General features: G+C 45.3%; 2 protein-coding genes across 2 annotated transcripts; both read right to left on the bottom strand.

The window, feature by feature from the left end:
* Nucleotides 1-930: 930 nt before the first annotated feature.
* On the bottom strand, nucleotides 931-4673 carry LOC125545837 (long chain base biosynthesis protein 2d). Its single transcript, XM_048709879.1, has 12 exons — nucleotides 4355-4673; nucleotides 4214-4279; nucleotides 3547-3635; nucleotides 3303-3448; nucleotides 3084-3208; nucleotides 2912-3005; nucleotides 2666-2829; nucleotides 2226-2387; nucleotides 2015-2141; nucleotides 1761-1927; nucleotides 1506-1613; nucleotides 931-1334 (listed from the first exon to the last, which is right to left on the bottom strand). The coding sequence occupies exons 1-12, from the start codon at nucleotides 4478-4480 to the stop codon at nucleotides 1239-1241; spliced, it is 1470 nt and encodes a 489-aa protein (XP_048565836.1). The 5' UTR covers nucleotides 4481-4673; the 3' UTR covers nucleotides 931-1238.
* Nucleotides 4674-5528: 855 nt separating this feature from the next.
* Nucleotides 5529-17729, bottom strand: LOC125549053. The gene is made up of 3 exons (XM_048712549.1): nucleotides 17357-17729; nucleotides 15951-16022; nucleotides 5529-5606 (listed from the first exon to the last, which is right to left on the bottom strand). Exons 1-3 carry the CDS (start codon nucleotides 17678-17680, stop codon nucleotides 5529-5531), a joined length of 474 nt encoding a protein of 157 aa, XP_048568506.1. The 5' UTR covers nucleotides 17681-17729.
* Nucleotides 17730-27756: the final 10027 nt, after the last annotated feature.

The raw sequence follows: 27756 nt of genomic DNA on the forward strand, positions 1-27756 counted from the left end.
GGCAAAGTTGCAAATATGCACCTGCATATTGTTTCCTACTGCTGCAGGCTTGCTGTTTGACCAGACATGTAGAGTACTACATAGCCCTTTTGTGCCATGCAAGGCAATCAGACCACAGGAGCAGCAGCACACAATGCACCAGGCATTTGAATCATGACAGGCGTGACCAAGCCCTCCTCTCCTCTCCTGCATGCTCCAGCCCCTAGACATGCACGCTACAGCCTCACCCCCTCAGCAATATCTCTTTTCTCTTCTCTTCCTTGATCTTGCTAGCAGCCAAAACATAACAGGACAAGCAGAGGCACATTGGACCAGAAAGACAGTGTTGCTCCAGTTGAATTGAATCACATGCTTGTGCAGTCCCAGCAGCATGGCACAGCATTTCCCTTACCTGCCTCCTGATGATGCTCACTTGAGTGACTGTCCTCCCTTGATATGCACATTGCTCACATCCATAAATTAACCAAGGGCCCAAGGCCCAACTAGTTTCTTCTCATTGGCAAAAGGCCAAGTTCCTCTTTTGACTTGCCATACCAGTTCACCATAATATCTTCATGTCCTTGCAGCACAACTGTAAAACCATACTACAGTCTAGCAGTCTACAGCTGTACTTCAAAGGAGAGGTCTCAAAAGAAAAGAAAAAAAAAGCACAGCTGTAAAACCTACACAGCTGCACCTGATGGGGAGCCATGTTGAGATAATTCAATATGATCAAACAACAGTATTATCCTACACACTGATCACTAGAAGGGTGCTTAGCCACTCATGTGGAGCACTTGGGAGATTTTAAGATCCAATTTTGTTTCAACTGTTCTGACACTAGGTTTATGAAACTAGACCCACCAGTATCAAGTCACAAACTAGATTTGACAGATACTGATACAATATTTTTTGTCAAGCTGGTTTCGGACATGGTCGATGCAGCTGATCTTGCGCCTTGAAAGGAAGTCAGTAATAAGAAGGAAATTAGTATCTACATGATTTCAGTCACTTACAAGGTTGTACAGGGATTTCTTTTTTCTTGAATTCGACAAAACAGTGTATAGAGCCGTGTTAAGTTTCAAACTATGATGGATGATAATACAGTCTGTACAAAATCAAAACCACTTCAGACAAAGGAAAATGAAGGGTCCTGAGGTGCACAAAAGAGCAAAACCGAGGCATGGTGCACTACCAAGATGACCCAGTAGATCTAGCATAACAGCAGCAGAATTCTTCCAATTGTCCATTGTCACTATTCACTCAAGCTTCTTAAGTTTGTCAACAGATGCAACCTTCTCTTGCTCAACGGGGAAGTACTTGATTCCGATGAGATCACCAACTTTGCTGATAACCTGAACAATTTGCATGAAATTATGATCAGGGGATGTATTGTGTACACAACGCATAATCTACAAATGCATTCACATTCCATGGATTCAGATCAATTGTACTCTGTATTTGGAATTAAAGTGAAAATATCGCAACAAAGCATGTACGGGCATTGACAAGAGTGTTGACTTTACCTCCAACCCTTTAATTAGATCCTCCCTTGATTGAGAAGCTGAGATACATATCCTAGCTCTGGCAAGTAGTAGTGGCGTTGCAGGAAATGCAACAGTCACAACAGCAACCTAGAATTACAGAACATGCCACATTAGCGAAAAGAAAATCAGAACTTCGCCAAATAAAAACATAAACATGAACTGCTTGAGAAATTCTCATGCAAAAACAGATGACGACGTGCATCTAATGGATGGTCGCTAGATATGAAAACTCACATTTTGTCTCAAGCACTCCCTTGAGAATGCAGGAATTTTAGCAGGATTGTAAAGCATGATAGGCATGACAGGTGAGTCATTATCTCCCAGCACCTCAAAACCCATTTTCTGAAGCTCTGAACGGAAAAAATTGCTGTTCTCCCGAATCTGAGCAAGTTTCTTGGCCCCTATTTACAGCAACGACTGCGTTAGGAATTTCCCCAAGACAAGAGACACATGGAAGCCATAAAAGCATTAAATCCTTCCTGATATACCTCTGTTAGATCCATCTTCCCCAAGGACGACCTTTATCGCAGAGATGACCTGCTGGACTGCTGGAGGCGACATGGATGTTGCATAAATATGGGCTGGGCATGCATGCTTGAGATGTTGAATGATCTCCTAAGAATATAGAATGGCATATGGGTCAGATTTATCAAATATATATATCATTCAGTCAAGAATTGGTAGGTGGATCTTTCATACTTTTGATGCTGCAATATAACCTCCGCACGATCCAAACGATTTTGTAAATGTTCCCATCATGATGTCGACATCAGCTGGATCCACTCCTAGTAGTTCACATACACCTCTTCCAGTCTTTCCAACAGCTCCAATACTGTGTGCCTCGTCTAAATATGTGTAGGCCTATTAAGATGTTTATAAGAACTCCAAGTCAATACACTGATACATCACTACCAGTTTGAAATTTTTGAACAGCTTGTGAACTGCAGTACTCCCTCCGATCCAAAATAAGTGTCAACTTTGAACTAAGGTTAGTTCAACCTTAGTTCAAAACTGCGACATGTATTATGGATCGGAGGGAATACTATGTATGACATAAGTAACACTTATAGCGTGCAAAGGAACTACAGTTTTTCATTACTGATAACAGAACAAGGAGTCAGTATGCGCAATTCTCACACCTTGTATTTCTTGCAGACAGCCATAATCTCAGGAAGGTTGCATAACTCCCCTTCCATGCTATAAATTCCCTCAACAATCACAATTATCTTCTTCCATGGCCTGTGTGTACGAGGTTGCCCCCCTGCAATCTGCTCCCTCAGTACGTCTTCCAGATGTGCAGGGTCTGGAAGAAAATAAGGGAAACATTAAACTTCCTGCCTCATCGTTAAGTGCACATCATGAGATGCAGCTGTTAGTGAGCTTACTGTTATGTTGAAAAACCCGGACAGTAGCCCCTGAACCCCTGGCTCCATTCACTATAGAAATATGGTTCAGTGAATCACTAACTATCAGCCCCCCCTGGTATCATTAAAATACATTAGTCCAGCATGTAACAGAAAAAGAGAAGACAAATAAAATACTCTGCTCACCACAGACCTTCCCAATCAAAATAGGAATGATCGCAGAGTTTGTCACATAACCCATGCCAAAAAGAATAGCTGCAGGCTTGCCAACAAATCGTGCAACTAGTTCCTCGAGCTCTGTGTGCAGCTTAGTATTTCCTAAGATTATACAGAGATCAATTAGCGTTAGTTTCACCATATTATTGAAGTATTAAATTGAGGCAAACTATGGCATGGACATATAAGCACCTACCTCCATCAACTCTGGCACTGCAAGTACTGGCAGAGTATTTCTTGAGTGACTCAATAACACGAGGAGTGCAGTACTCATCTGCTGCAGCAAAACCAAGGTAGTTGTAGGAACCCAAGTTAAGACACTTGGATGTTTTTGTGGTACGTCTGCGTTAAAGATGCACTGAATTAGAGACTAGCATTCACCCTGGGATAACACTTGCTTATGCTAATTAGGTGTGGAGTCAAATGTGAGGAAAACATACTGGAGTGTCTTGTTGCCGTCATTTGAGTGACGCTCAACTACATCAAACCAAGCATCGGGCGCACTGGCAATAGGTCGGCCAAAACAGTCCTGCCCACCCAACAAGGAAAGGTAAACAAAAAAAGTGATCAACATGTCATTCCAGAGGGTGCATATTGCCAGACTAAAGATTGGTTGCATTGTAGAGATATGGTTTCACACACATCTACCCAGACTAAAGATTGGTTCTTTCTGATAATTATTTACTCTGTTCCTTGGGACTGGAATAGCACAGAAAAATGCTGAAGAATGAATGACACATTCAGGATGGCTCAAAACAAGCAACCTTTTCACTTCATTCAACTATTAATAAGACGAATGGACCAAAGTTTCAGTTGAGATCTCATGGTTCTGGCATAAAAAATGGGGTTTATGTATGTACATAAAAGGCAAAGAAAAAAAGGCTGAAAAAAGCTAGCAAGTACAACAACAGATCAAATGAATTTTCAGTTGGGACAGTTTCCAAGTCTCCATCATGTGATCTACCTAAGCAGGCACTAAATTTACCACGCCCACCACCACTAGCAACTCAAGTCAACTAACTCGGAATCACATGATCCAAGCCCACCTTTAGAGGGAAAAAAAAAGTTCTAATTCTGCGAATCGTCGAAGTGGGGAGGAGATCTCACCTGGATGCGGAGGTAGAGGCGGCGCGTGTAGAAATCCTCGTACCCCAGGCAAATGGGCGCGTAACCCTGCGGAGTCAGCAGCAGGAGCGGCGTCAGCACCGGGGGGAGAAGAAGACGGCGAATCTGAAGTAACGGACGGACCTTGAGGTTGCTGGATTTGCCGGCGTCGAGGATCCGGCGGAAGAAGTCGCGGAAGTGGCCGAAGGCGAAGAGGAGGCCGTAGCTGAAGAGCGTGGTGAGCGCGGTCAGGTACGGGAGCCTCACCATCCTCCTCGCTCCTCCTCCTCGCTCCCTTCGACGCGGCACGCGGCGGGGGGCGGGGGGGCGGGAGCGGTGTTTATTGGCCGCCTGGGCGCGCGACGGGGTCGTCAACGGCGGCGTGGGGTGGCGACCGGCCAATGGTTTCCGATGGCGACTGGCTAGATTGGAAAATTGGAATCTTTGGGATTAGGGTGGGGGGTGAGGCTAACGGGGCGGTGGCGACGCGCGTTTGAACGTGGACGGCAACGACGGGCGCTGCGCGTCACGGACACGGTGGGGGGGTCCGGCTCCAGCTCACCTGCGGAGCACCGCACCGCGCCTCACCTCCGTTGATTTCGAGGTAATTTCGTTTGAGGAGAAAATTCTCCAATTCTTGCAAAATATTTTTCAGGAGAATCGAGTCCTACTTCCAGAGAGGCGATTAGTAGTACTAAAACTCTTATATTTCTTTATTACGGAGGGAGTATTAACTGCTAACATAATAGGTTTATCAGCTTTTATATATTACAAGATACAAGAAAAAAATCTAGAAAAAGACTGTAATAGGATCCCCTAAAATTTGGTTTCGAGCAATCCATAAATTCTTTAAGCGAAGGCATTGCCCCCGTTTTAAATTATAAATCCTCGAACAACATATGCAAGTGTTGCGGCTTAAACGTCGAGGCCATCATCCATCATCGCAACGTTCTTTGGGGAGGCACCATCGTATTTTGATTGTGTCCTTGTCCATCCTTGATTGGCCATACATGGACACAACTTTATGTCATTCTGGTTACATGTGACGCCCCCGATTCGACCGTATACTAATCATACACGTAAATGTGTACGATCAAGATCAGAGACTCACGGGAAGATATCACAATACAACTCTAGACACAAATAAAATAATACAAGCTTTATATTACAAGCCAGGGGCTTCGAGGGCTCGAATACACAAGAGTCAGCGGAAGCAACAATATCTGAGTACAGACATAAGTTAGACAAGTTTGCCTTAAGAAGGCTAGCACAAAAGCAATATCGATCGAAAAGGCAAGGCCTCCTGCCTGGGAGCCTCCTAACTACTCCTGGTCGTCGGCGGTCTCCACGTAGTAGTAGGCATCAGCGGTGGCATCTGGCTCCTGGGCTTCGACATCTGGTTGCATCAACCAGAAAGAAGAAGAAAGGGGGAAAGGGGGTAGCAAAGCAACCGTAAGTACTCATCCAAAGTACTCGCAAGTAAGGATCTACACTACATATGCATCAGTATCAATGAAATGGTTAGTATCTATGGACTAAACTGCAGAATGCCAGAAAGAAGGGGAAAGCCTAGCCTATCGAAAACTAGCATCTTCAAGCATCTTGCAGCATATAGAAGGGTACAGATCAACATAATGTAAAGTAGTAGTGTTATCAACCTCGGCCAGAGATCCTTTCTCGACTCCCTGCGAGAAAGCAATCCCAGAGCCATACTATCCATTTCTCATCACAATCCATTTCTCATCACAAGTATCCAGTTCTAGTTGTATCGATCGGGATATAACTCCAAGTGTCCGTTACCGTAGGACGGGCTATCGATAGATGTTTTCTTCCCTGCAGGGGTGCACCAACTTACCCACCACGCTCGATTAACTCCGGCCGGACACACTTTCATGGGTCATGCCCGGCCTTGGCCAAACAATACGCCGCAACCTGACATAGGCTTAATAGAGAGGTCAAGCACGCCGGACTAAACCTATGCCCCCAGGGGTCATGGGCCATCGCCCCGGGAACTCCTGCACGTTGCGTGGGCGGCCGGTGAGCAGACCTAGCTACCTCCTTCAAAAAGGCAGGTGCTTACGCAGTCCAACCCGGCGCGCGCCGCTCAGTCGCTGACGTCTATTAAGCTTCGGCCGATGCATACGACGCAGAACGCCCATACTATGCCCACGTGATGGTTAGTGCTATCAGGCCAGAGGCCCCTCGGATCAAATATCCAAATCGTAGTGGATTAGGAACGCGCGGTAACAAGCAGAGACTCACGAAAGATGCGACCCCGTCGCTGAAGGAAACATGCCCTAGAGGCAATAATAAAGTTATTATTTATTTCCTTATTTCATGATAAATGTTTATTATTCATGCTAGAATTGTATTATCCGGAAACATAATACTTGTGTGAATACATAGACAAACCAAACGTCACTAGTATGCCTCTACTAGACTAGCTTGTTAATCAAAGATGGTTATGTTTCCTAACCATGGACAAAGAGTTGTCATCTGATTAACAGGATTACAATTAGTTGAATGATCTGATTGACATGACCCATTCCATTAGCTTAGCACCCGATCGTTTAGTATGTTGCTATTGCTTTCTTCATGACTTATACATGTTCCTATGACTATGAGATTATGCAACTCCCGTTTGCCGGAGGAACACTTTGTGTGCTACCAAACGTCACAACGTAACTGGGTGATTATAAAGGAGCTCTACAGGTGTCTCCAAAGGTACATGTTGGGTTGGCGTATTTCGAGATTAGGATTTGTCACTTCGATTGTCGGAGAGGTATCTCTGGGCCCTCTCGGTAATGCACATCACATAAGCCTTGCAAGCATTGCAACTAATGAGTTAGTTGCGAGATGATGTATTACGAAACGAGTAAAGAGACTTTCCGGTAACGAGATTGAACTAGGTATGGGATACCGACGATCGCGAATCTCGGGCAAGTAACATACCGATGACAAAGGGAACAACGTATGTTGTTATGCGGTCTGACCGATAAAGATCTTCGTAGAATATGTAGGGAGCCAATATGAGCATCCAGGTTCCGCTATTGGTTATTGCGGAGACGTGTCTCGGTCATGTCTACATTGTTCTCGAACCCGTAGGGTCCGCACGCTTAAGGTTTCGATGACAGTTATATTATGAGTTTATGCATTTTGATGTACCGAAGTTTGTTCGGAATCCCGGATGTGATCACGGACATGATGAGGAGTCTCGAAATGGTCGAGACATAAAGATTGATATATTGGAAGCCTAAATTTGGATATCGAAAGTGTTCCGGGTGAAATCGGGATTTTACCGGAGTACCGGGAGGTTACCGGAACCCCCCGGGAGGTATATGGGCCTTAGTGGGCTTTAGTGGAAGAGAGGAGAGGTGGCCAGGGCTGGGCCGCGCGCCCCTCCCCCCCTAGTCCGAGTAGGACAAGGAGAGGGGGGCGGCGCCCCCCCTTCCTTCTCTCTCTCCTCTTTCCCACTCCCGAATCCTATTCCAACTAGGAAAGGGGGGGATCCTACTCCCGGTGGGAGTAGGACTCCTCCTGGCGCGCCCTCCTCCTGGCCGGCCGCACCCCCCCCTTTGAACCTTTATATACGGGGGCAGGGGGCACCCCTGGAGACATAAGTTGATCCACGTGATCATATTCTTAGCCGTGTGCGGTGCCCCCTTCCACCATAATCCTTGATAATATTGTAGCGGTGCTTAGGCGAAGCCCTGCGATGGTAGAGCATCAAGATCGTCACCACGCCGTCGTGCTGACGGAACTCTTCCCCGACACTTTGCTGGATCGGAGTCCGGGGATCGTCATCGAGCTGAACGTGTGCTAGAACTCGGAGGTGCCGTAGTTTCGGTGCTTGATCGGTCGGGCCGTGAAGACGTACGACTACATCAACCGCGTTGTGCTAACGCTTCCGCTATCGGTCTACAAGGGTACGTAGATCACACTGATCCCTCTCGTTGCGATGCATCACCATGATCTTGCGTGTGCGTAGGAATTTTTTTGAAATTACTACGTTGCCCAACAGTGGAATCCGAGCCTAGGTTTTATGTGTTGATGTTATATGCACGAGTAGAACACAAGTGGGTTGTGGGCGATATAAGTCATACTGCTTACCAACATGTCATACTTTGGTTCGGCGGTATTGTTGGACGAAGCGGCCCGGACCGACATTACGCGTACGCTTACGCGAGACCGGTTCTCCCGACGTGCTTTGCACATAGGTGGCTTGCGGGTGACAGTTTCTCCAACTTTAGTTGAACCGAGTGTGGCTACGCCCGGTCCTTGCGAAGGTTAAAACAGCACCAACTTAACAAACTATCGTTGTGGTTTTGATGCGTAGGTAAGATTGGTTCTTGCTTAAGCCCGTAGCAGCCACGTAAAACTTGCAACAACAAAGTAGAGGACGTCTAACTTGTTTTTGCAGGGCATGTTGTGATGTGATATGGTCAAGGCATGATGCTAAATTTTATTGTATGAGATGATCATGTTTTGTAACCGAGTTATCGGCAACTGGCAGGAGCCATATGGTTGTCGCTTTATTGTATGCAATGCAATCGCGCTGTAATGCTTTACTTTATCACTAAGCGGTAGCGATAGTCGTGGAAGCATAAAATTGGCAAGACGACAACGATGCTGTGATGGAGATCAAGGTGTCACGCCGGTGATGACGGTGATCACGACGGTGCTTCGAAGATGGAGATCACAAGCACAAGATGATGATGGCCATATCATATCACTTATATTGATTGCATGTGATGTTTATCTTTTATGCATCTTATCTTGCTTTGATTGACGGTAGCATTATAAGATGATCTCTCACTAATATCAAGAAGTGTTCTCCCTGAGTATGCACCGTTGCGAAAGTTCTTCATGCTGAGACACCACGTGATGGTCGGGTGTGATAGACTCTACGTTCAAATACAACGGGTGCAAAACAGTTGCACACGCAGAATACTCAGGTTATACTTGACGAGCCAAGCATATACAGATATGGCCTCGGAACACGGAGACCGAAAGGTCGAGCGTGAATCTTATAGCAGATATGATCAACATAGTGATGTTCACCAATGAAACTACTCCATCTCACGTGATGATCGGACATGGTTTAGTTGATTTGGATCACGTAATCACTTAGAGGATTAGAGGGATGTTTATCTAAGTGGGAGTTCTTAAGTAATATGATTAATTGAACCTAAATTTATCATGAACTTAGTACCTGGTAGTATCTTGCTTGTTTATGTTTGATTGTAGATAGATGGCCCGTGCTGTTGTTCCGTTGAATTTTAATGTGTTCCTCGAGAAAGCAAAGTTGAAAGATGATGGTAGCAATTACACGGACTGGGTCCGTAACTTGAGGATTATCCTCATTGCTGCACAGAAGAATTACGTCCTCGAAGCACCGCTGGGTGCCAGGCCTGCTGCTGGAGCAACACCAGATGTTATGAACGTCTGGCAGAGCAAAGCTGATGACTACTCGATAGTTCAGTGTGCCATGCTTTATGGCTTAGAATCGGGACTTCAACGACGTTTTGAACGTCATGGAGCATATGAGATGTTCCAGGAGTTGAAGTTAATATTTCAAGCAAATGCCCGGATTGAGAGATATGAAGTCTCCAATAAGTTCTATAGCTGCAAGATGGAGAAGAACAGTTCTGTCAGTGAGCATATACTCAAAATGTCTGGATATAATAATCACTTGATTCAATTGGGAGTTAATCTTCCAGATGATTGCGTCATTGACAGAATTCTCCAATCACTGCCACCAAGCTACAAGAGCTTCGTGATGAACTATAATATGCAAGGGATGAATAAGACTATTCCCGAGCTCTTCGCAATGCTGAAAGCTGCGGAGGTAGAAATCAAGAAGGAGCATCAAGTGTTGATGGTCAACAAGACCACTAGTTTCAAGAAAAAGGGCAAAGGAAAGAAGAAGGGGAACTTCAAAAAGAATAGCAAGCAAGTTGCTACTCAAGAGAAAAAACCCAAACCTGGACCTAAGCCTGAAACTGAGTGCTTCTACTGCAAGCAGACTGGTCACTGGAAGCGGAACTGCCCCAAGTATTTGGCGGATAAGAAGGATGGCAAGGTGAACAAAGGTATATATGATATACATGTTATTGATGTGTACCTTACTAATGCTCGCAGTAGCACCTGGGTATTTGATACTGGTTCTGTTGCTAATATTTGCAACTCGAAATAGGGACTACAGATTAAGCGAAGATTGGCTAAGGACGAGGTGACGATGCGCGTAGGAAATGGTTCCAAAGTCGATGTGATCGCAGTCGGCACGCTACCTCTACATCTACCTTCGGGATTAGTATTAGACCTAAATAATTGTTATTTGGTGCCAGCGTTAAGCATGAACATTATATCTGGATCTTTTTTGATGCGAGACGGTTATTCATTTAAATCAGAGAATAATGGTTGTTCTATTTATATGAGTAATATCTTTTATGGTCATGCACCCTTAAAGAGTGGTCTATTCTTATTAAATCTCGATAGTAGTGACACACATATTCATAGTGTTGAAGCCAAAAGATGCAGAGTTGATAATGATAGTGCAACTTATTTGTGGCACTGCCGTTTGGGTCATATCGGTATAAAGCGCATGAAGAAACTCCATACTGATGGGCTTTTGGAACCACTTGATTATGAATCACTTGGTACTTGCGAACCGTGCCTTATGGGTAAGATGACAAAAATACCGTTCTCCGGTACTATGGAGAGAGCAACAGATTTATTGGAAATCATACATACAGATGTATGTGGTCCGATGAATGTTGAGGCTCGTGGCGGATATCGTTATTTTCTCACCTTCACAGATGACTTAAGCAGATATGGGTATATCTACTTAATGAAACATAAGTCTGAAATGTTTGAAAAGTTCAAAGAATTTCAGAGTGAAGTTGAAAATCATCGTAACAAGAAAATAAAATTCCTACGATCTAATCGTGGAGGAGAATATTTGAGTTACGAGTTTGGTGTACATTTGAAACAATGTGGAATAGTTTCGCAACTCACGCCACCCGGAACACCACAGCGTAATGGTGTGTCCGAACGTCGTAATCGTACTTTACTAGATATGGTGCGATCTATGATGTCTCTTACTGATTTACCGCTATCGTTTTGGGGATATGCTCTAGAGACGGCCGCATTCACGTTAAATAGGGCACCATCAAAATCCATTGAAACGACGCCTTATGAACCATGGTTTGGCAAGAAACCAAAGTTGTCGTTTCTGAAAGTTTGGGGCTGCGATGCTTATGTGAAAAAGCTTCAACCTGATAAGCTCGAACCCAAATCGGAGAAATGTGTCTTCATAGGATATCCAAAGGAAACTATTGGATACACCTTCTATCACAGATCCGAAGGCAAGACTTTTGTTGCTAAATTCGGAAATTTTCTGGAGAAGGAGTTTCTCTTGAAAGAAGTGAGTGGGAGGAAAGTAGAACTTGACGAGGTAACAGTACCTTCTCCCTTATTGGAAAGTAGTACATCACAGAAACCTGTTTCTGTGACACCTACACCAATTAGTGAGGAAGCTAATGATAATGATCATGAAACTTCAGAACAAGATACTACTGAACCTCGTAGATCAACCAGAGTAAGATCCGTACCAGAGTGGTACGGTAATCCTGTTCTGGAAGTCATGCTACTAGATCATGATGAACCTACGAACTATGAAGAAGCGATGGCGAGCCCAGATTCCGCAAAATGGCTTGAAGTCATGAAATCTGAGATGGGATCCATGTATGAGAACAAAGTATGGACTTTGGTTGACTTGCCCAATGATCGGCAAGCAATTGAGAATAAATGGATCTTCAAGAAGAAGACTGACACTGACGGTAATATTACTGTCTACAAAGCTCGACTTGTCGCAAAAGGTTTTCAGCAAGTTCAAGGGATTGACTACGATGAGACCTTCTCACCCGTAGCGATGCTTAAGTCTGTCCGAATCATGTTAGCAATTGCCGCATTTTATGATTATGAAATTTGGCAAATGGATGTCAAAACTGCATTCCTGAATGGATTTCTGCAAGAAGAGTTGTATATGATGCAGCCGGAAGGTTTTGTCGATCCAAAGGGGGCTAACAAAGTGTGCAAGCTCCAGCGATCCATTTATGGACTGGTGCAAGCCTCTCGGAGTTGGAATAAACGCTTTGATAGTATGATCAAAGCATTTGGTTTTGTACAGACTTTTGGAGAAGCCTGTATTTACAAGAAAGTGAGTGGGAGCTCTGTAGCATTTCTGAAATTATATGTAGATGACATATTGCTAATCGGAAATGATATAAAATTTCTGGATAGCATAAAAGGATACTTGAATAAGAGTTTTTCAATGAAAGACCTCGGTGAAGCTGCTTACATATTGGGCATTAAGATCTATAGAGATAGATCAAGACGCTTAATTGGACTTTCACAAAGCACATACCTTGACAAAGTTTTGAAGAAGTTCAAAATGGATCAAGCAAAGAAAGGATTCTTGCCTGTGTTACAAGGTGTGAAATTGAGTAAGACTCAATCCCCGACCAATGCAGAAGATAGAGAGAAAATGAAAGATGTTCCCTATGCTTCAGCCATAGGCTCTATCATGTATGCAATGCTGTGTACCAGACCTGATGTGTGTCTTGCTATAAGTCTAGCAGGGAGGTACCAAAGTAATCCAGGAGTGGATCACTGGACAGCGGTCAAGAACATCCTGAAATACCTGAAAAGGACTAAGGATATGTTTCTCATATATGGAGGTGACAAAGAGCTCATCGTAAATGGTTACGTTGATGCAAGCTTTGACACTGATCCGGACGATTCTAAATCGCAAACCGGATACGTGTTTACATTAAACGGTGGAGCTGTCAGTTGGTGCAGTTCTAAACAAAGCGTTGTGGCGGGATCTACATGTGAAGCGGAGTACATAGCTGCTTCGGAAGCAGCAAACGAAGGAGTTTGGATGAAGGAGTTCATATCCGATCTAGGTGTCATACCTAGTGCATCGGGTCCAATGAAAATCTTTTGTGACAATACTGGTGCAATTGCCTTGGCAAAGGAATTCAGATTTCATAAGAGAACCAAGCACATCAAGAGACGCTTCAATTCCATCCGGGATCTAGTCCAGGTGGGAGACATAGAGATTTGCAAGATACATACGGATCTGAATATAGCAGACCCGTTGACTAAGCCTCTTCCACGAGCAAAACATGATCAGCACCAAAGCTCCATGGGTGTTAAAATCATTACTGTGTAATCTAGATTATTGACTCTAGTGCAAGTGGGAGACTGAAGGAAATATGCCCTAGAGGCAATAATAAAGTTATTATTTATTTCCTTATTTCATGATAAATGTTTATTATTCATGCTAGAATTGTATTAACCGGAAACATAATACATGTGTGAATACATAGACAAACACAAACGTCACTAGTATGCCTCTACTTGACTAGCTCGTTAATCAAAGATGGTTATGTTTCCTAACCATAGACATGTGTTGTCATTTGATTAACGGGATCACATTATTAGGAGAATGATGTGATTGACATGACCCATTTCCATTAGCTTAGCACCCGATCGTTTAGTATGTTGCTATTGCTTTCTTCATGACTTATACATGTTCCTATGACTATGAGATTATGCAACTCCCGTTTGCCGGAGGAACACTTTGTGTGCTACCAAACGTCACAACATAACTGGGTGATTATAAAGGAGCTCTACAGGTGTCTCCAAAGGTAAATGTTGGGTTGGCGTATTTCGAGATTAGGATTTGTCACTCCGATTGTCGGAGAGGTATCTCTGGGCCCTCTCGGTAATGCACATCACATAAGCCTTGCAAGCATTGCAACTAATGAGTTAGTTGCGAGATGATGTATTACGAAACGAGTAAAGAGACTTGCCGGTAACGAGATTGAACTAGGTATTGAGATACCGACGATCGAATCTCGGGCAAGTAACATACCGATGACAAAGGGAACAACGTATGTTGTTATGCGGTCTGACCGATAAAGATCTTCGTAGAATATGTGGGAGCCAATATGAGCATCCAGGTTCCGCTATTGGTTATTGACCGGAGACGTGTCTCAGTCATGTCTACATTGTTCTCGAACCCGTAGGGTCCGCATGCTTAAGGTTTCGATGACAGTTATATTATGAGTTTATGCATTTTGATGTACCGAAGTTTGTTCGGAGTCCCGGATATGATCACGGACATGACGAGGAGTCTCGAAATGGTCGAGACATAAAGATTGATATATTGGAAGCCTAAATTTGGATATCGGAAGTGTTCCGGGTGAAATCGGGATTTTACCGGAGTACCGGGAGGTTACCGGAACCCCCCGGGAGGTATATGGGCCTTAGTGGGCTTTAGTGGAAGAGAGGAGAGGTGGCCAGGGCTGGGCCGCGCGCCCCTCCCCCCTAGTCCGAGTAGGACAAGGAGAGGGGGCGGCGCCCCCCTTCCTTCTCTCTCTCTCCTCTTTCCCACTCCCGAATCCTATTCCAACTAGGAAAGGGGGGGATCCTACTCCCGGTGGGAGTAGGACTCCTCCTGGCGCGCCCTCCTCCTGGCCGGCCGCACCCCCCCTTTGAACCTTTATATACGGGGGCAGGGGGCACCCTAGAGACACAAGTTGATCCACGTGATCATATTCTTAGCCGTGTGCGGTGCCCCCTTCCACCATAATCCTTGATAATATTGTAGCGGTGCTTAGGCGAAGCCCTGCGACGGTAGAGCATCAAGATCGTCACCACGCCGTCGTGCTGACGGAACTCTTCCCGACACTTTGCTGGATCGGAGTCCGGGGATCGTCATCGAGCTGAACGTGTTCTAGAACTCGGAGGTGTCGTAGTTTCGGTGCTTGATCGGTCGGGCCGTGAAGACGTACGACTACATCAACCGCGTTGTGCTAACGCTTCCGCTATCGGTCTACAAGGGTACGTAGATTACACTCTTCCCTCTCGTTGCGATGCATCACCATGATCTTGCGTGTGCGTAGGATTTTTTTTTGAAATTACTACGTTGCCCAACAACCGCCCCGTCTCGAGTACTTGCAGCAAGGGCTAAGAATGCCCGTCCACGCCTCGTAAGTATCTCGTGGGCACCTTCCAGGTCAACCCGACTCCACATCACTCGCTATTAAGCTCGCGCGGGTACCCCTCAGGGCCGACCCTTCTTTAGTAACATGGTTCAGTGTAAGTCATAGTAACCATAGTAACTATGCGTCTAACACCAAGGGGAAAACCCGAGGAATCACCCCCGATGAATTCCACTCGATGTTATCATCAAGGTGAATGTAAGAGGATCCACCCTCGAGGTTCACACTTGAGGGGTTGCACGACAGAGCCGTAATGGAAGTGGTTAAGGAGGAAATCACCCTCGATGACCACGACCGGATAGCTACACTACAGAGATCTCATCAGGAGTGATGTAAGAGGTTCCAGCCTCGACACTCGATGGTAACTCTGTAGAGTCGAGCAACAAAAGGGGAAGTGATGTGCGGTGTCGGGGCCTGGACGTCGATCACGTTGATCAAGTCATCGAACATAAAGCGGGGCAACTGGGACAAGGTGGGGGTCACTGATGGATCTCTAACCAACCTATACTAAGCAGTTTAGGATAAGCAGGTAAGGTATGAAAGCAGGTAACAAAAACAGGCTATGCATCAGAGTAGGATCATACATAAAGTAGTAGCAGTTCTAATGCAAGCATGAGAGGGAAAGAAATGGGCGATATCAGAATGCTCAAGGGGGGTTTGCTTGCCTGGTTGCTTTGGCAAGGAGCGGTCGTCGGGAATGTAGTCGTACTCAGTCGCATCAACGCCGGTCTCGGAGTCTGCCGGAGAAGAAGAGGGGGGAGAAACAGTAAATACGGGGCAAACAAGCATCACAAAAATATAACAAGGCAAAACGCGGTGCCAGGGGTGACCTAACGCAGTACTAGGCGATACTGGCAAAGGGGGAAAACATCCGGGAAAATTTTCCCGGAGTTAGGCATTTTTGGACAGATGAAACAAAGGGGAAAGGTTGCACGTTCGCTATGATAGGGGCATGTGGTGGACGAACGGAGCGCGTATTTGGATCCATCTCGTCGTTCTGAGCAACTTTCATATATAAAGTTTTTCGATCCGAGCTACGGTTAATTTTCTATGAATTATGAAAATTTATAAAATTTTCTGAAATTATTTTAATTCAATAAAACTGAAAGGGGCTGGGTGCACCCGGTGCGGTGCACCCAGAGATGCAGCAGTGGCCGACAGGTGGGCTAGTCAACTGCTGATGCAACTGTTGACTGGTCAACCTTTGACCGGTCTGCCGGTCCAGCCGGACCCCCATGTCAGTGACTCTGGGCCTAAGAACAGTTTTTATTTAAAACTAACAGATTTAATTAGTGGCATGGGGCCAGCTGTCAGTGGGGGTTAGCAGGGTGTTAATCACGTGGCTAATGACGCCACGTCAGCGACTATCCATGGCGCGGCAGAGCACACCGGTGACGGCGCTGTAGGAGACGGCTGGGCGCGCCGCTTGGTCCCAAGGGTGGCCGGCGCTCGCGCGCGTCTGGAGGGGCGAACGGGAGGCCGCCGGGTGGCCGGCAGGTGGACGACGGCGTCGCCGTTCGAGGAGGCAGCGGCGGGCTTCGACGGGGCTGGAACGGCGACGAGCGGCGAGCGTCGCGCGGGAGGGCAGCAGCCGCGGGCGACGCGGGGCATGGTCGGGCGTGGTTCAGCGGGCGCCGGGCGCGCCGGGGCGGCTGCAGATGATGGCGGGCGCGGCGGCGGCGGGATTAAGCGGGCGAGCGGGCGTGCGGGAAGAGGCGGGGTTGGGGGCGCCGACGAGCAGCAGCAGCAGCGGAGTGGACGAGGCCGGTCGGGGCCAGACGCGGTGACGCGCAGTGGCGGCAGCAGCAGCGGGCAGGCAGAGTGCAGCGGCGTGGCGCGGTCGCCACGAAGGCGTTCAGCAGGGAGCGGGATGGCCGCGAGCAGGGATGGCGCGCGCGGCTGGGGCGACGCAGTTGGATGCGGCCGGAGCACGATAGGGGAAAGGCGAGCGCGCGCACACAGCGAGCTTCGGGCGCGGCCACTAGAGGTAGCGGACGGCGGCTTACGGCGACCTACGGCGGGGATTTGAGGCGGGAAGGAGGGGGAGAAGGGGAGGAGCGAGGAGGCTCACGTAGAGGCACACAGTGGCCGCGCGGGAACTTAGGAGCGCAGCGGAGGCCGAAGCTGTTGGGGAGGCGGCGACGTAGGGGACGATGCAGAGGCGCTCCTGCTCGGGTGATTCATCGGGGAGGAAGAGAAGGTCGAGGCAGTCCTTCTTGGCGCGGAGGCGATGCGAGGCGGTGGCGGGGGCCGCGTGCGTTACGACGGCGGTGCCATGGCGGCGCTCGGGCGAGGGGAAAGCAGAGAGGGAGCGAGGGGAGAGTGAGCGAGGTGGAGAGGGGGATCTGAGGGCGAGGAGGCAAGTGGGGAGGGGAGACGGGGAAGCCCGAGGCATCGGGGCCTTATCCCCTCCGGGACGGCGTCGGTGAGGCGGTTCGACGGGAGCAAGCTCCTATTCGGGCGCAGTGGTGAACAGAAGAAGAAGACCGGGGGAGAAGATGGGATGGGCCTGGACGAGTGGACCGAGGCCCATGGGGGCAGGGGGCCTCTCTCTCGTTCCCCCTTTTTCTTTTTCTTTTATTTCTAATGCTCTTTTCTTTTTACAGAAAATGCTTTGCAATATTTGAGCTGCCAAAAGTGGTTCTGTAAAAAGTTGGACTTGGAAAAATAAACACATTACAATATTTGGCACCTGCCACAAAAAGTTTGGGAGGAGTTTGAATTGATTTGGATTTTTCACAAATGGAAAAGCATTTAAAAATGCTGATTTGGAACTGCTTTAATTCCCAGGGGAAAGTAGCTATCTCAAATGATGTTGAATCACTCATTACATTTAGTTAGTTAATATTTGCAACCCAGCGAACATTTTTTTTACTGTTTGGAGAAATAATTTATTTGACTTTATTTTAAAATTGAATTTGAATTGGTTTTGAATCAAAGTGAGATTAGCAACAGTAACAGTGATGACTAGGCATATTAGTAGGGGATTACTATAGCTTGATTATCCGGGCGTTACAAAACTCCTCCACTATAAGAAATCTCATCCCGAGATTTAAGAGGTGGAGTAAGGGGGAAGCTATAAGGACGAATGTCTGAAAGGATCAGCATCTGGTAGTTATCTCAAGGAAGGAGATTTTAGAAGCACCAGGACGTATCAGAGTGCTAAACGGAGATTCAACAAGTTTCAACCAGGTAGGCATCCATCTGATGCCCAAAATAGGTGATGAAGGAGTTTAGAGCAAAGAAGACTAATGTTACCTCTGATATTGAAGTGAAACATGGTGAGAAAGTTAGCTCGTGTATTACATACGAAGCTGAGTGCCAAGAATATTTCGGAATCAAGGTTGTATAGGAGAGTCAGGTTTCGATCCTGTGGAACTATGGGTTATGGGCCCACCTTGTGTGTTCAGAGTAGGAAAAGCGGCGACATCTTGCACGGATATGATGACAAGGCATGTCATAGGATAGCATGTCAGTTATGTTGGCATCAACGTTGGTACCAAGGGCGAGGGACGAAGAGAACCATCTTCCTGCTCGTTGGAACGAGGCGGGCCATTAGGCACAGTTCTCGTCCATCGATGGTTTCCAGAATGTCAACAACAATAGTAACAGGGTTTTACTGTAAGAGTTGTACACCTAGATGTTTATTTAAGCAGAAGAATATTATTGCTTAGATCATATATATCACAAGAAAGGTTTAAGTGAAACAAGGGAAATGAAAATGTGATTATTAATTTAATCAGAACAATGGAAAGGAAAATGTGTTTAAACACAAATATCAGGAGTATATTGTTCCCAAGGACAAGCAAAGGATGACATCCATGACAAGGTAGTGGATTACCTTTTAGGTAAAGGAGAGAGGAAATGCATGATGTTACCCATACAACAGTGTTTGGATAAGTGATCAAGAAACATTTAGCATTGCGCCTCCAATGTTCTTAATGATGTTCGGAGTAACAAAGTCATGCTTTTGGATAGCATTGACATGGCCATCATGTAAAGGTCGGATTTTAGAAACACAAGGATCCAATGAGAATTTCTAGAACATCTCATGAAATTTTATTAGAAAAAATATGAGGATGTGGCCGATGGGTTCAGCAGCAATCCATCGACATGTCAAAAAGGATGTATTTCCAAAATTATATGAACAAGTTTGTGTTGGGGGAAGGCAAGAAGGTTGTCGATGATAAAACAAACCATCGAATGGCAAGGATGGTATTTCTCATAATGAATTCGATTGATATCCTAGAGGAGCTCAGAATGTTGATGATGATCTCGACACAATTGTCGAGAGGTTTCAAGAAGATGTAATCAATCGGCAATGGAATCGAGTCAAAAAAATGATGAAGCGAAAGGTTAGTGGAACAACGGGTACGACACAAACTCGAAATCAAGCTTGCTGTTCAAGGAGAAATGATATGACGAGGAAGATCGACGTAAGCTTAGCTCATCATCGAAAATGGTGCTCCGGGAAGAAGGACCAGGTAGCACAATTAAATTTTTTAGTACGATAATGATATAACTGATCATGCTAGGAATGACTTGAAGGATTATTGAACTCGTAAGCAACGAAAATTACTTGAGAGTTATAGAATCATAGTGCAGAATCGATTCACTTATCAGTGTTCTCAAGTGACTAATAACCCAGAACCCGTGGAAAATTGGAATCAGCGAGAAATAATAGTTGAGGTAGAACTCATAAGAAGTTATGTAGTCTTGTGATATTCTCGAGATACTAGAGGGTAATACTCAAATATAGGGCATAATAGAGTTTTGGACATGTGTATTCATCTACAGAAGACCAGTACTTTAACTTGTCCGAGAAATGAGATCAAAGAAGAACAATATGGTCGGAACCACGTTTGCAAAAGACCAAATCCCAGATATAAGAACTTATACCAAGGGGACAATTAATTTTAGGAGAAGCTTCCATGATAAGATCTACATAGTTTCCATGGGCATGAACATAAAGTTCAAGGTCGACTCCCACTTCTACAATGCATAACCTTTCATTTTATTTCTCACTCTTGATGAAGCTGTAGTATTGAAATTTTATCTGACGAAAAGCCAGTAGAGTATAACCCGCATAACTTCCAAGTTCACACAGATTAGGGAAGGCATAGGTTCAACCCATCGGGGCATCTTAGGAACATATATCATAAATTCCAAGAATAAATAACACAAGCTCGGTAGTAGAGCATGCTTGAGAAAGTGGAGGATACAATTTACCAAAAGCATTATGTATCCGAGGGAAAGCTCACAAGCTTATTGAATATGAAGGACGTTGTCGGATAAAATCCGAAAAAGGGGGTCTGGTGGTCCACAAGGGATCTGATGTGAGCATCAGTACTCAACCAGAGGAAGAAAGAATGCAAGGACATCAGATTATAGAAACAACTGACTAACTCAAAGCTCAATTGCAAAGGAATTATGAATTCCATGACAAGGGATCAGAAGTAATGCTCTGATTAGGGATGGATAGGTAGAATAGCCTTAGGGTTACAATCAATGGCGATTAGATTGGTCGAGATCCAACTCATGTTAAAATGACGTTTGAGTCGGAAAGATGAATTCTAGGATCTGATTGAGGATTGCGAGCATTCGCAACATATTGTATCAACGGACTCAAAATGATAATGACAATGGATGACAATAAGATTCTTACACTTATGGTATTAACCATAATGCAAGCAAGCAAGAAATTCAAGAACAATAGGCTATTGAGGATTTTCACAAGAACGAATGGTATTACGAAGACTTTTTTGAAGTACAAGAATCAACTGAGGATGAGAGGATACTCGATAGGTGCACAAAGTTATCCGTAGGGGTATTCAGATGACAAGGAACTGCAAGGCAGTAAGCTCAAAGGATTCTCGGAAAATGGAGAGCAGTTCAGGGCATCTTGTAATAACAAGATCAATGGGATAGAATGTAAGATTGGCAAGTGTGTGTAGTTATCCATAAGGATATTTCACTGGTAGGGAATTGCAAAGGCAACAGGCACAAAGTCTCGAGAGAATATCGTAGAGTATCTTCGGAATCTTCTGATGCAGCAGGCGATCATCTGAAATAAGGGGGCTCTCCGGGCGGATGTGATCATGAGATCCTAATATTCGAGTTAGTAAAACCTTTTAACCCGAATAGAAGAGAGATCAGAGTCCCAGAGTGAAAGTGCAACTATCCCTAGGTGGTTTTGGTAATTCATAACAACATATAGCTCATTGAGCTAATGCTATTCCAAGATGATTGTTTCAGGAAAGCTCAATGATTGGCATGGCATGGATATGAAAGTGGAACCCTCAAAATGCTAAGGACAAAGGATTGGCTCAAGCTCAAAAGCTCAAGACTCTTCATTTTATATTTTAGTGATCCAAGATCACATTGAGTCCATAGGAAAAGCCAATACTATCAAGGAGGGATGAGGTGTTGCTTAATGAGCCTCTTGCTTCATGTGCTTAATCATATGCTCCAAAACCCTCAACTACTTTCCCATATCCACATATGACCTAAACTCTAAGCCAAACTCGGTCCTACCGATTTTTCCTATCCGGCGCCACCGAGTTTCAAATGTCATTAGCCACTGCCAAACCCTAGCAATTCGGTCCTACCGATAAGGATCTCGGTCCCACCGAGATGGGGTTGCAAACTCTCTGTTTCCCTTTCGTAACTTTTCGGTCCCACCGAAAGAGCGAATCGGTCCCACCGAGATTGCAATGTAAACTCAGTGTTTCCCCTTTGTAACTTTTCGGTCTCACCGAGTTTCACTCGGTCCCACCGAAAGAGCAAATCGGTCCCACCGAGTTTGCCTGACCAACTCTCTGGTTAGCTTATTACCAAACTCGGTCCCACCGAGTTTGTGTAATCGGTCTCACCGAGATTACGTTATGCCCAAACCCTAACCGAATCGGTCCTACCGAGTTGCATGTCAGTCCCACCGAAATTCCTAACAGTCACTAGGTTTACTACTTCGGTCAGACCGAGTTTATTTATTCGGTCCCACCGAGATTGGAAATCTGTGTAACGGTTGGATTTTGAGTGGAGGCTATATATACCCCTCCACCTCATTCTCACTCGATGAGAGAGCCATCAAAACACACACATCATTCCTACTCATATGTTCTGAAAGAAAACCACCTACTCATGTGTTGAGATCAAGACATTCCATTCCTACCATTTGAATCTTGATTTCTAGCCTTCCCAAGTTGCTTTCCACTCAAATCTTCTTTCCACCAAATCCAAATCCTATGAGAGAGAGTTGAGTGTTGGGGAGACTATCATTTGAAGCACAAGAGCAAGGAGTTCATTACCTACACACCATTTGTTACTTCTTGGAGAGTGGTGTCTCCTAGATTGGCTAGGTGTCACTTGGGAGCCTCCGACAAGATTGTGGAGTTGAACCAAGGAGTTTGCAAGGGCAAGGAGATCGCCTACTTCGTGAAGATCTACCGCTAGTGAGGCAAGTCCTTCGTGGGCGTTGACCATGGTGGGATAGACAAGGTTGCTTCTTGGTGGACCCTTTGTGGGTGGTTGCTTCTTTGTGGACCCTTCGTGGACTCGCGCAACCGTTGCCCTTGGGTGGAGCCCTGTGTGGACTCGCGCAACCGTTACCCTTCGTGGGTTGAAGTCTCCATCAACGTGGATGTAGGATAGCACCACCTATCCGAACCACGGGAAAAACATCCGTGTCTCCAATAGCGTTTGAAATCTCCAAACCCTTCCCTTTATATTCTTGCAAGTTGCATGCTTTACTTTCCGCTGCCAATATACTCTTTGCATGCTTGCTTGAATTATGTGATGATTGCTTGACTTGTCCTAAAATAGCTAAAATCTGCCAAGAACTAAAATTGGGAAAAGGTTAAGTTTTTATTTGGTCAAGTAGTCTAATCACCCCCCTCTAGACATACTTTCGATCCTACAAGTGGTATCAGAGCTTTGGTCTCCATTTGCTTGATCTCCATAGCTTTTGGTGGTCATAGCCTTGGTTTCACAACCTAGGAGAGTATGGCGTCTAGCGAGGTAAATTATCACCGTAGAGGTCCTTACTTTGATGGTACTAATTTTGCTAGTTGGAAGCATAAAATGAAAATGCATATTCTTGGACATAACCCCGCCGTTTGGGCTATTGTGTGTGTTGGCTTGCAAGGTGACTTCTTTGATGGGAAAGAACCAAACCGTGAAGCTACCGCGGATGAGTTGAAGATGTTGCAATACAATGCTCAAGCTTGTGATATTCTCTTCAACGGATTGTGCCCCGAAGAATTCAACAAAATCAGCCGCCTTGAGAATGCAAAGGAAATTTGGGACACTTTGATTGATATGCACGAAGGTACCGACTCCGTCAAGGAATCCAAGTTGGATGTGCTTCAAAGCCAACTTGACAAGTTCAAGATGAAGGATGGTGAAGGTGTCGCCGAAATGTACTCTAGGCTTGCTCTCATCACAAATGAGATTGCCGGCTTAGGAAGTGAAGAGATGACCGATAAATTCATCATCAAGAAGATCCTAAGAGCCTTGGATGGAAAATATGATACCATGTGCACATTGATCCAAATGATGCCAAATTACAAAGATCTCAAGCCAACGGAGGTGATTGGAAGGATTGTTGCTCATGAGATGTCACTTAAGGATAAAGAGGAACTTCACAACAAATCAAGTGGTGCCTATAAAGCCTCATGTGAAGCCCCTACATCATCAAGTGAGAAACAAGACTTCAATGAAGAATTGAGCTTAATGGTGAAAAACTTCAACAAGTTCTACAAGAGTAGAAGCAAAGATAGAAGCTCCAAATCAAGGTCCTACAATGACAAAAGATCTTCTAGTCGAGAGCGAAACTGCTACAATTGTGGAAGACCCGGACACTATTCCAATGAGTGTACGGCTCCCTACAAGAGAAGAGAAGATTCTCCAAAAAGAAGAAGCAAAGGATCACCACCAAGAGAGAGAAGGAGTAGAGATGATCGTTATGAACAAAGATACTCACGGAGAAGCAAGGACTCGGAAAGGAAGGAAAAATCATCAAGGAGCTACACAAGACGAAGACATCAAGCTCATGTTGGTGAATGGGTATCCGGCTCCGACTCCGACAGCCACTCCGAGAGAAGTTATCACTCCGACTCCGAAGATACTCAAGATGAAGGTGTTGCCGGTCTAGCACTTGTGTCATCCAACTCCTACGACATATTTGACTCACCAAATGAAGGAATTGGAAGATGCTTCATGGCCAAAGGTCCTAAGGTAACACACCCCGAGTATGTTGATTTCAATAGTGATGAAGATGACTTGTTAGGTGATGATTTGATTGGTGACAACTCTAGTGATGAATACTATGATGAAAGACCAATTAATCATGCTAATCAAGATAAAACGAATGACAATGATAAGGAGAAGATTGAGGCTCTAACTAAAGAACTAAAAACTCTTAAGTTAGCTCATAACACTATCTTCGAAGATCATCGAGAACTTTTAAGGGCTCATGAGAAGCTACGCTTTGAAAAGCTCAATCTTGAGCAAGAGCATGAGTTCTTAAAGGCAATCAATGATGATCTCCGCAAGAAAAGTTCTTCTTACATTGCCAAGCGTTTACTCTTATCCACTTACATGCCTCAAGTCAAATCTAACAAGAAAGATTCCTCCTCTAGTAGTAACAATGATCATGCCAAATCCAATATTGTTGCTTCTAGTAGTTCTCTTGATTCCACTAATGATTCTCTTAGCCAAGTTACACTTGAGCAAGAAAATAGCTTATTGAAGGGAATTATAGAGAAAGGAGTGTACAAGAGCCTTGCCGGGAGTAAGCAATTCGAGGAAATTGTGCGCAAGCAAGGAATGCACCGGAAGAATCAAGGTGTTGGTTTTGAACGAAAGTTCAATGCCAATGGAGTTGAATGGGAAGAAGATCAATACCCCAAGACGAAGTTTGTCCCTCAACAAGAGAAGTATACTTCTTTCAAGGGGACACAAGCTCAAGATGATCTTCCACCACAAGACTACGAGCAAAAAGGCAAGGACAAGCTTCAAGAGGAAATTGATGCATTTGAAGAAGCTCCTAAGACCTTAGTCAAGTGGATTCCCAAGACTACTTCAAGTTCCACTTCATCAAGTACGACTACAACTCCAAGGATTCCCATCAAGATGATGTGGATCCAAAAGAAGAAGAACTAGAGAGTTCTTGAGGGTGACTCCGCCAACATACTTCACTCTTATCATTTTGGCAAGAACAAGTGCAATCAACTTCCACATCTTGCACTAGTTCAAGGAGTCACAAACCTTCGTGTTGGTAAGACAAGGGACAAGGTAACCTAAAGTTTTCATGGACATCATCTTTTGTGTGCATCACTCTATGTCTATGGATATCCTTGTTTGTTCCTTGTGGGACTAACCCATGTAGGTATTGAAAGTGCAATTCACTCAAAAGGATAGCTCCAAGAGATCTGCATCAACATTGAGCATCCACATCTTCAATATCTACATGAAGTCATCATCGACAAAACCCAAGGTTAGTTCATCCCTCTTAGGGGGGATATCACATCTAGGGGGAGCTTTACTCTAAGACTTGAGCTAAAGCAACTCTAAAGATGTGAACAAAACAATGCTTTATGTAAAAGTGGTAACCCCACTTGAGCCTAAACGATGAGTATAACCTACGATCAAGTGTTCTCACTTGACTCCTAAGTCAATATACTCATATATAGATGACCTAGTCATCGCAAATTGCTTGATAGATGCTAGAATTGGTTGTTCATGCTTTGCCACATATTTCATTTGCTATCTTATTGTGTGAGCATGTTGGTTGCATATTTTACTCATTCAAGGACATCCACTTGTTGTTTTGATTGTTTGGATTTCTTCTTTTGCCAAGTGGATGGACAAGAATGCCTAAGAACCTCCTCTAGCTATCTATGCTTTTCTCGTCTCAAACTCTATTCATGCTGCATCACAAAATTTGATCAAGTCAGATTCGAACCACTCTGTGTGAGGAGCGCTCGGAGTCCCCGATTCGTCATAGACTTAAACTTCCAAAACCTCTTTATGAATCTCGGTCCGACCGATACTCCATTTTCGGTCCTACCGAGTTCATTAAGTTGATCTAGGTTTTTGATCTCGGTGCAACCGATTTGAACTTTTCGGTCACACCGAGTTGCAACAACTGCACACAGTTTTGCATCTCGGTGCCACCGAGTTGTTCCACTCGGTCACACTGACAGGGTCGGGCTATATATAGTGACGGGCAGAATTTTGGAAATTTCTCCGAAACCTCCTCGCCCGCACGATAGCCTGCTCTGCCCTCGAGGTCTCCGGATCGTCTCCTCGCCGCCAGCAGCCTCCTGTCGTTGGTCTTCGCCGCCGTCAACGAATTTCCGCCCCGCCGTTGCCGCCGTAGCAAGTCCACGCCGAACTAGGGTATGGACTTGATCATTGTGCTATTCCTCAATCTGATTCCTAGCACATTGTGATTACCATGTATCTTGCCACGATTGATAAACTTCTATCCAGTCAAAATGCTCGTAGAATAGGTTTAATTCGAAAATTTTAGGGTTAGGTTTCCGCCGAAACCATCTCGAACCCACCGAGTTGAAAAACTCGGTCCCACCGATCTGGCTTTGCCATTGCACAAGTTTAACTCGGTCTGACCGAGAATAACTTATCGGTGCGACCGATTTTGGAATTCTGTAAAACCCTAGCAGTCTCGGTGCCACCGAACTGTGACTGGTCTGACCGAGTTCACCAGTTCTGGTGCCAAAACTGCTTCGGTGTCACCGAGTTTGAAAATCGGTAGATCCGAGATGCTTTCTGTGGAAAACTAAAACTAAGTTTTTGGATTAATCTTTTGCAAAAATCTCTGCTTTTTGTGATGCTCATCCACTCTATCTCTTCTATAATCTATTCACGGGGTCAATAGTCAGCGTGCAGCATGTCTGATCAAAGTGACAGCCAAAACCTCTCGGAGCAGCAAGTTGTGATGAGTGAGGGCACTAGCCCCTCAAGTTCTTCTGATGATGGCAGCAGGAGCACACCCAGCAATCTGCCTAAGGCTGCCACACGTCAAAGGAAGAAGAGAACGTCTGATTCTGAGGATGAAGACTATGTGGCAGAGGAAGAGGCCACTTCCAAGAGGGTTGAGCCAACTCAAGGCTCAAGGCCAGGCCTGAAAATCAAGAGGCCAGCAGGCAGGCAGCCCATGTCTAAGGCTAGAGCATCAACTGAGAAGCCTGCACCTGCTCCCATTGAGCCCATTGCTGCTGAGGGTAAGAAGAGGAAAGAGAGGGTAAAGAAGACTGTAGCCAAAGTGCTTGGGAGAGCCTCCATCATGGTAGAGGAGGAGGAGGAAGAAGAGGTTGATACACCAGCACCCAAGGCAGCCAAACTTATGGGTGATGCCATAAGGTCAGGGAGAGCTGCATCCAAGCCCAAGGAAGCTCCTAAGGCTGCACCTAAGCCTAAGACAACTCCAAAGAGAAACACAAGGAGTAT

This window comes from Triticum urartu, chromosome 3 (assembly GCF_003073215.2).
Source record: "Triticum urartu cultivar G1812 chromosome 3, Tu2.1, whole genome shotgun sequence".
Taxonomy (NCBI): domain Eukaryota; kingdom Viridiplantae; phylum Streptophyta; class Magnoliopsida; order Poales; family Poaceae; genus Triticum; species Triticum urartu.

Coding starts and splice junctions, on each gene's coding strand:
- LOC125545837 (XM_048709879.1), bottom strand. CDS start 4,480: ATGGTGAGGCTCCCGTACCTGACCGCGCTCACCACGCTCTTCAGCTAC. Junction 3,006..3,083: donor TTCCTATTTTGATTGGGAAG/GTCTGTGGTGAG, acceptor TAATGATACCAG/GGGGGGCTGATAGTTAGTGA. Junction 1,614..1,760: donor GGGAGTGCTTGAGACAAAAT/GTGAGTTTTCAT, acceptor CTGTAATTCTAG/GTTGCTGTTGTGACTGTTGC.
- LOC125549053 (XM_048712549.1), bottom strand. CDS start 17,680: ATGCCTCGGGCTTCCCCGTCTCCCCTCCCCACTTGCCTCCTCGCCCTC. Junction 16,023..17,356: donor CGGCCACTGTGTGCCTCTAC/GTGAGCCTCCTC, acceptor CTTCTCCGGCAG/ACTCCGAGACCGGCGTTGAT. Junction 5,607..15,950: donor CTCCTTGCCAAAGCAACCAG/GCAAGCAAACCC, acceptor TGATGCAACCAG/ATGTCGAAGCCCAGGAGCCA.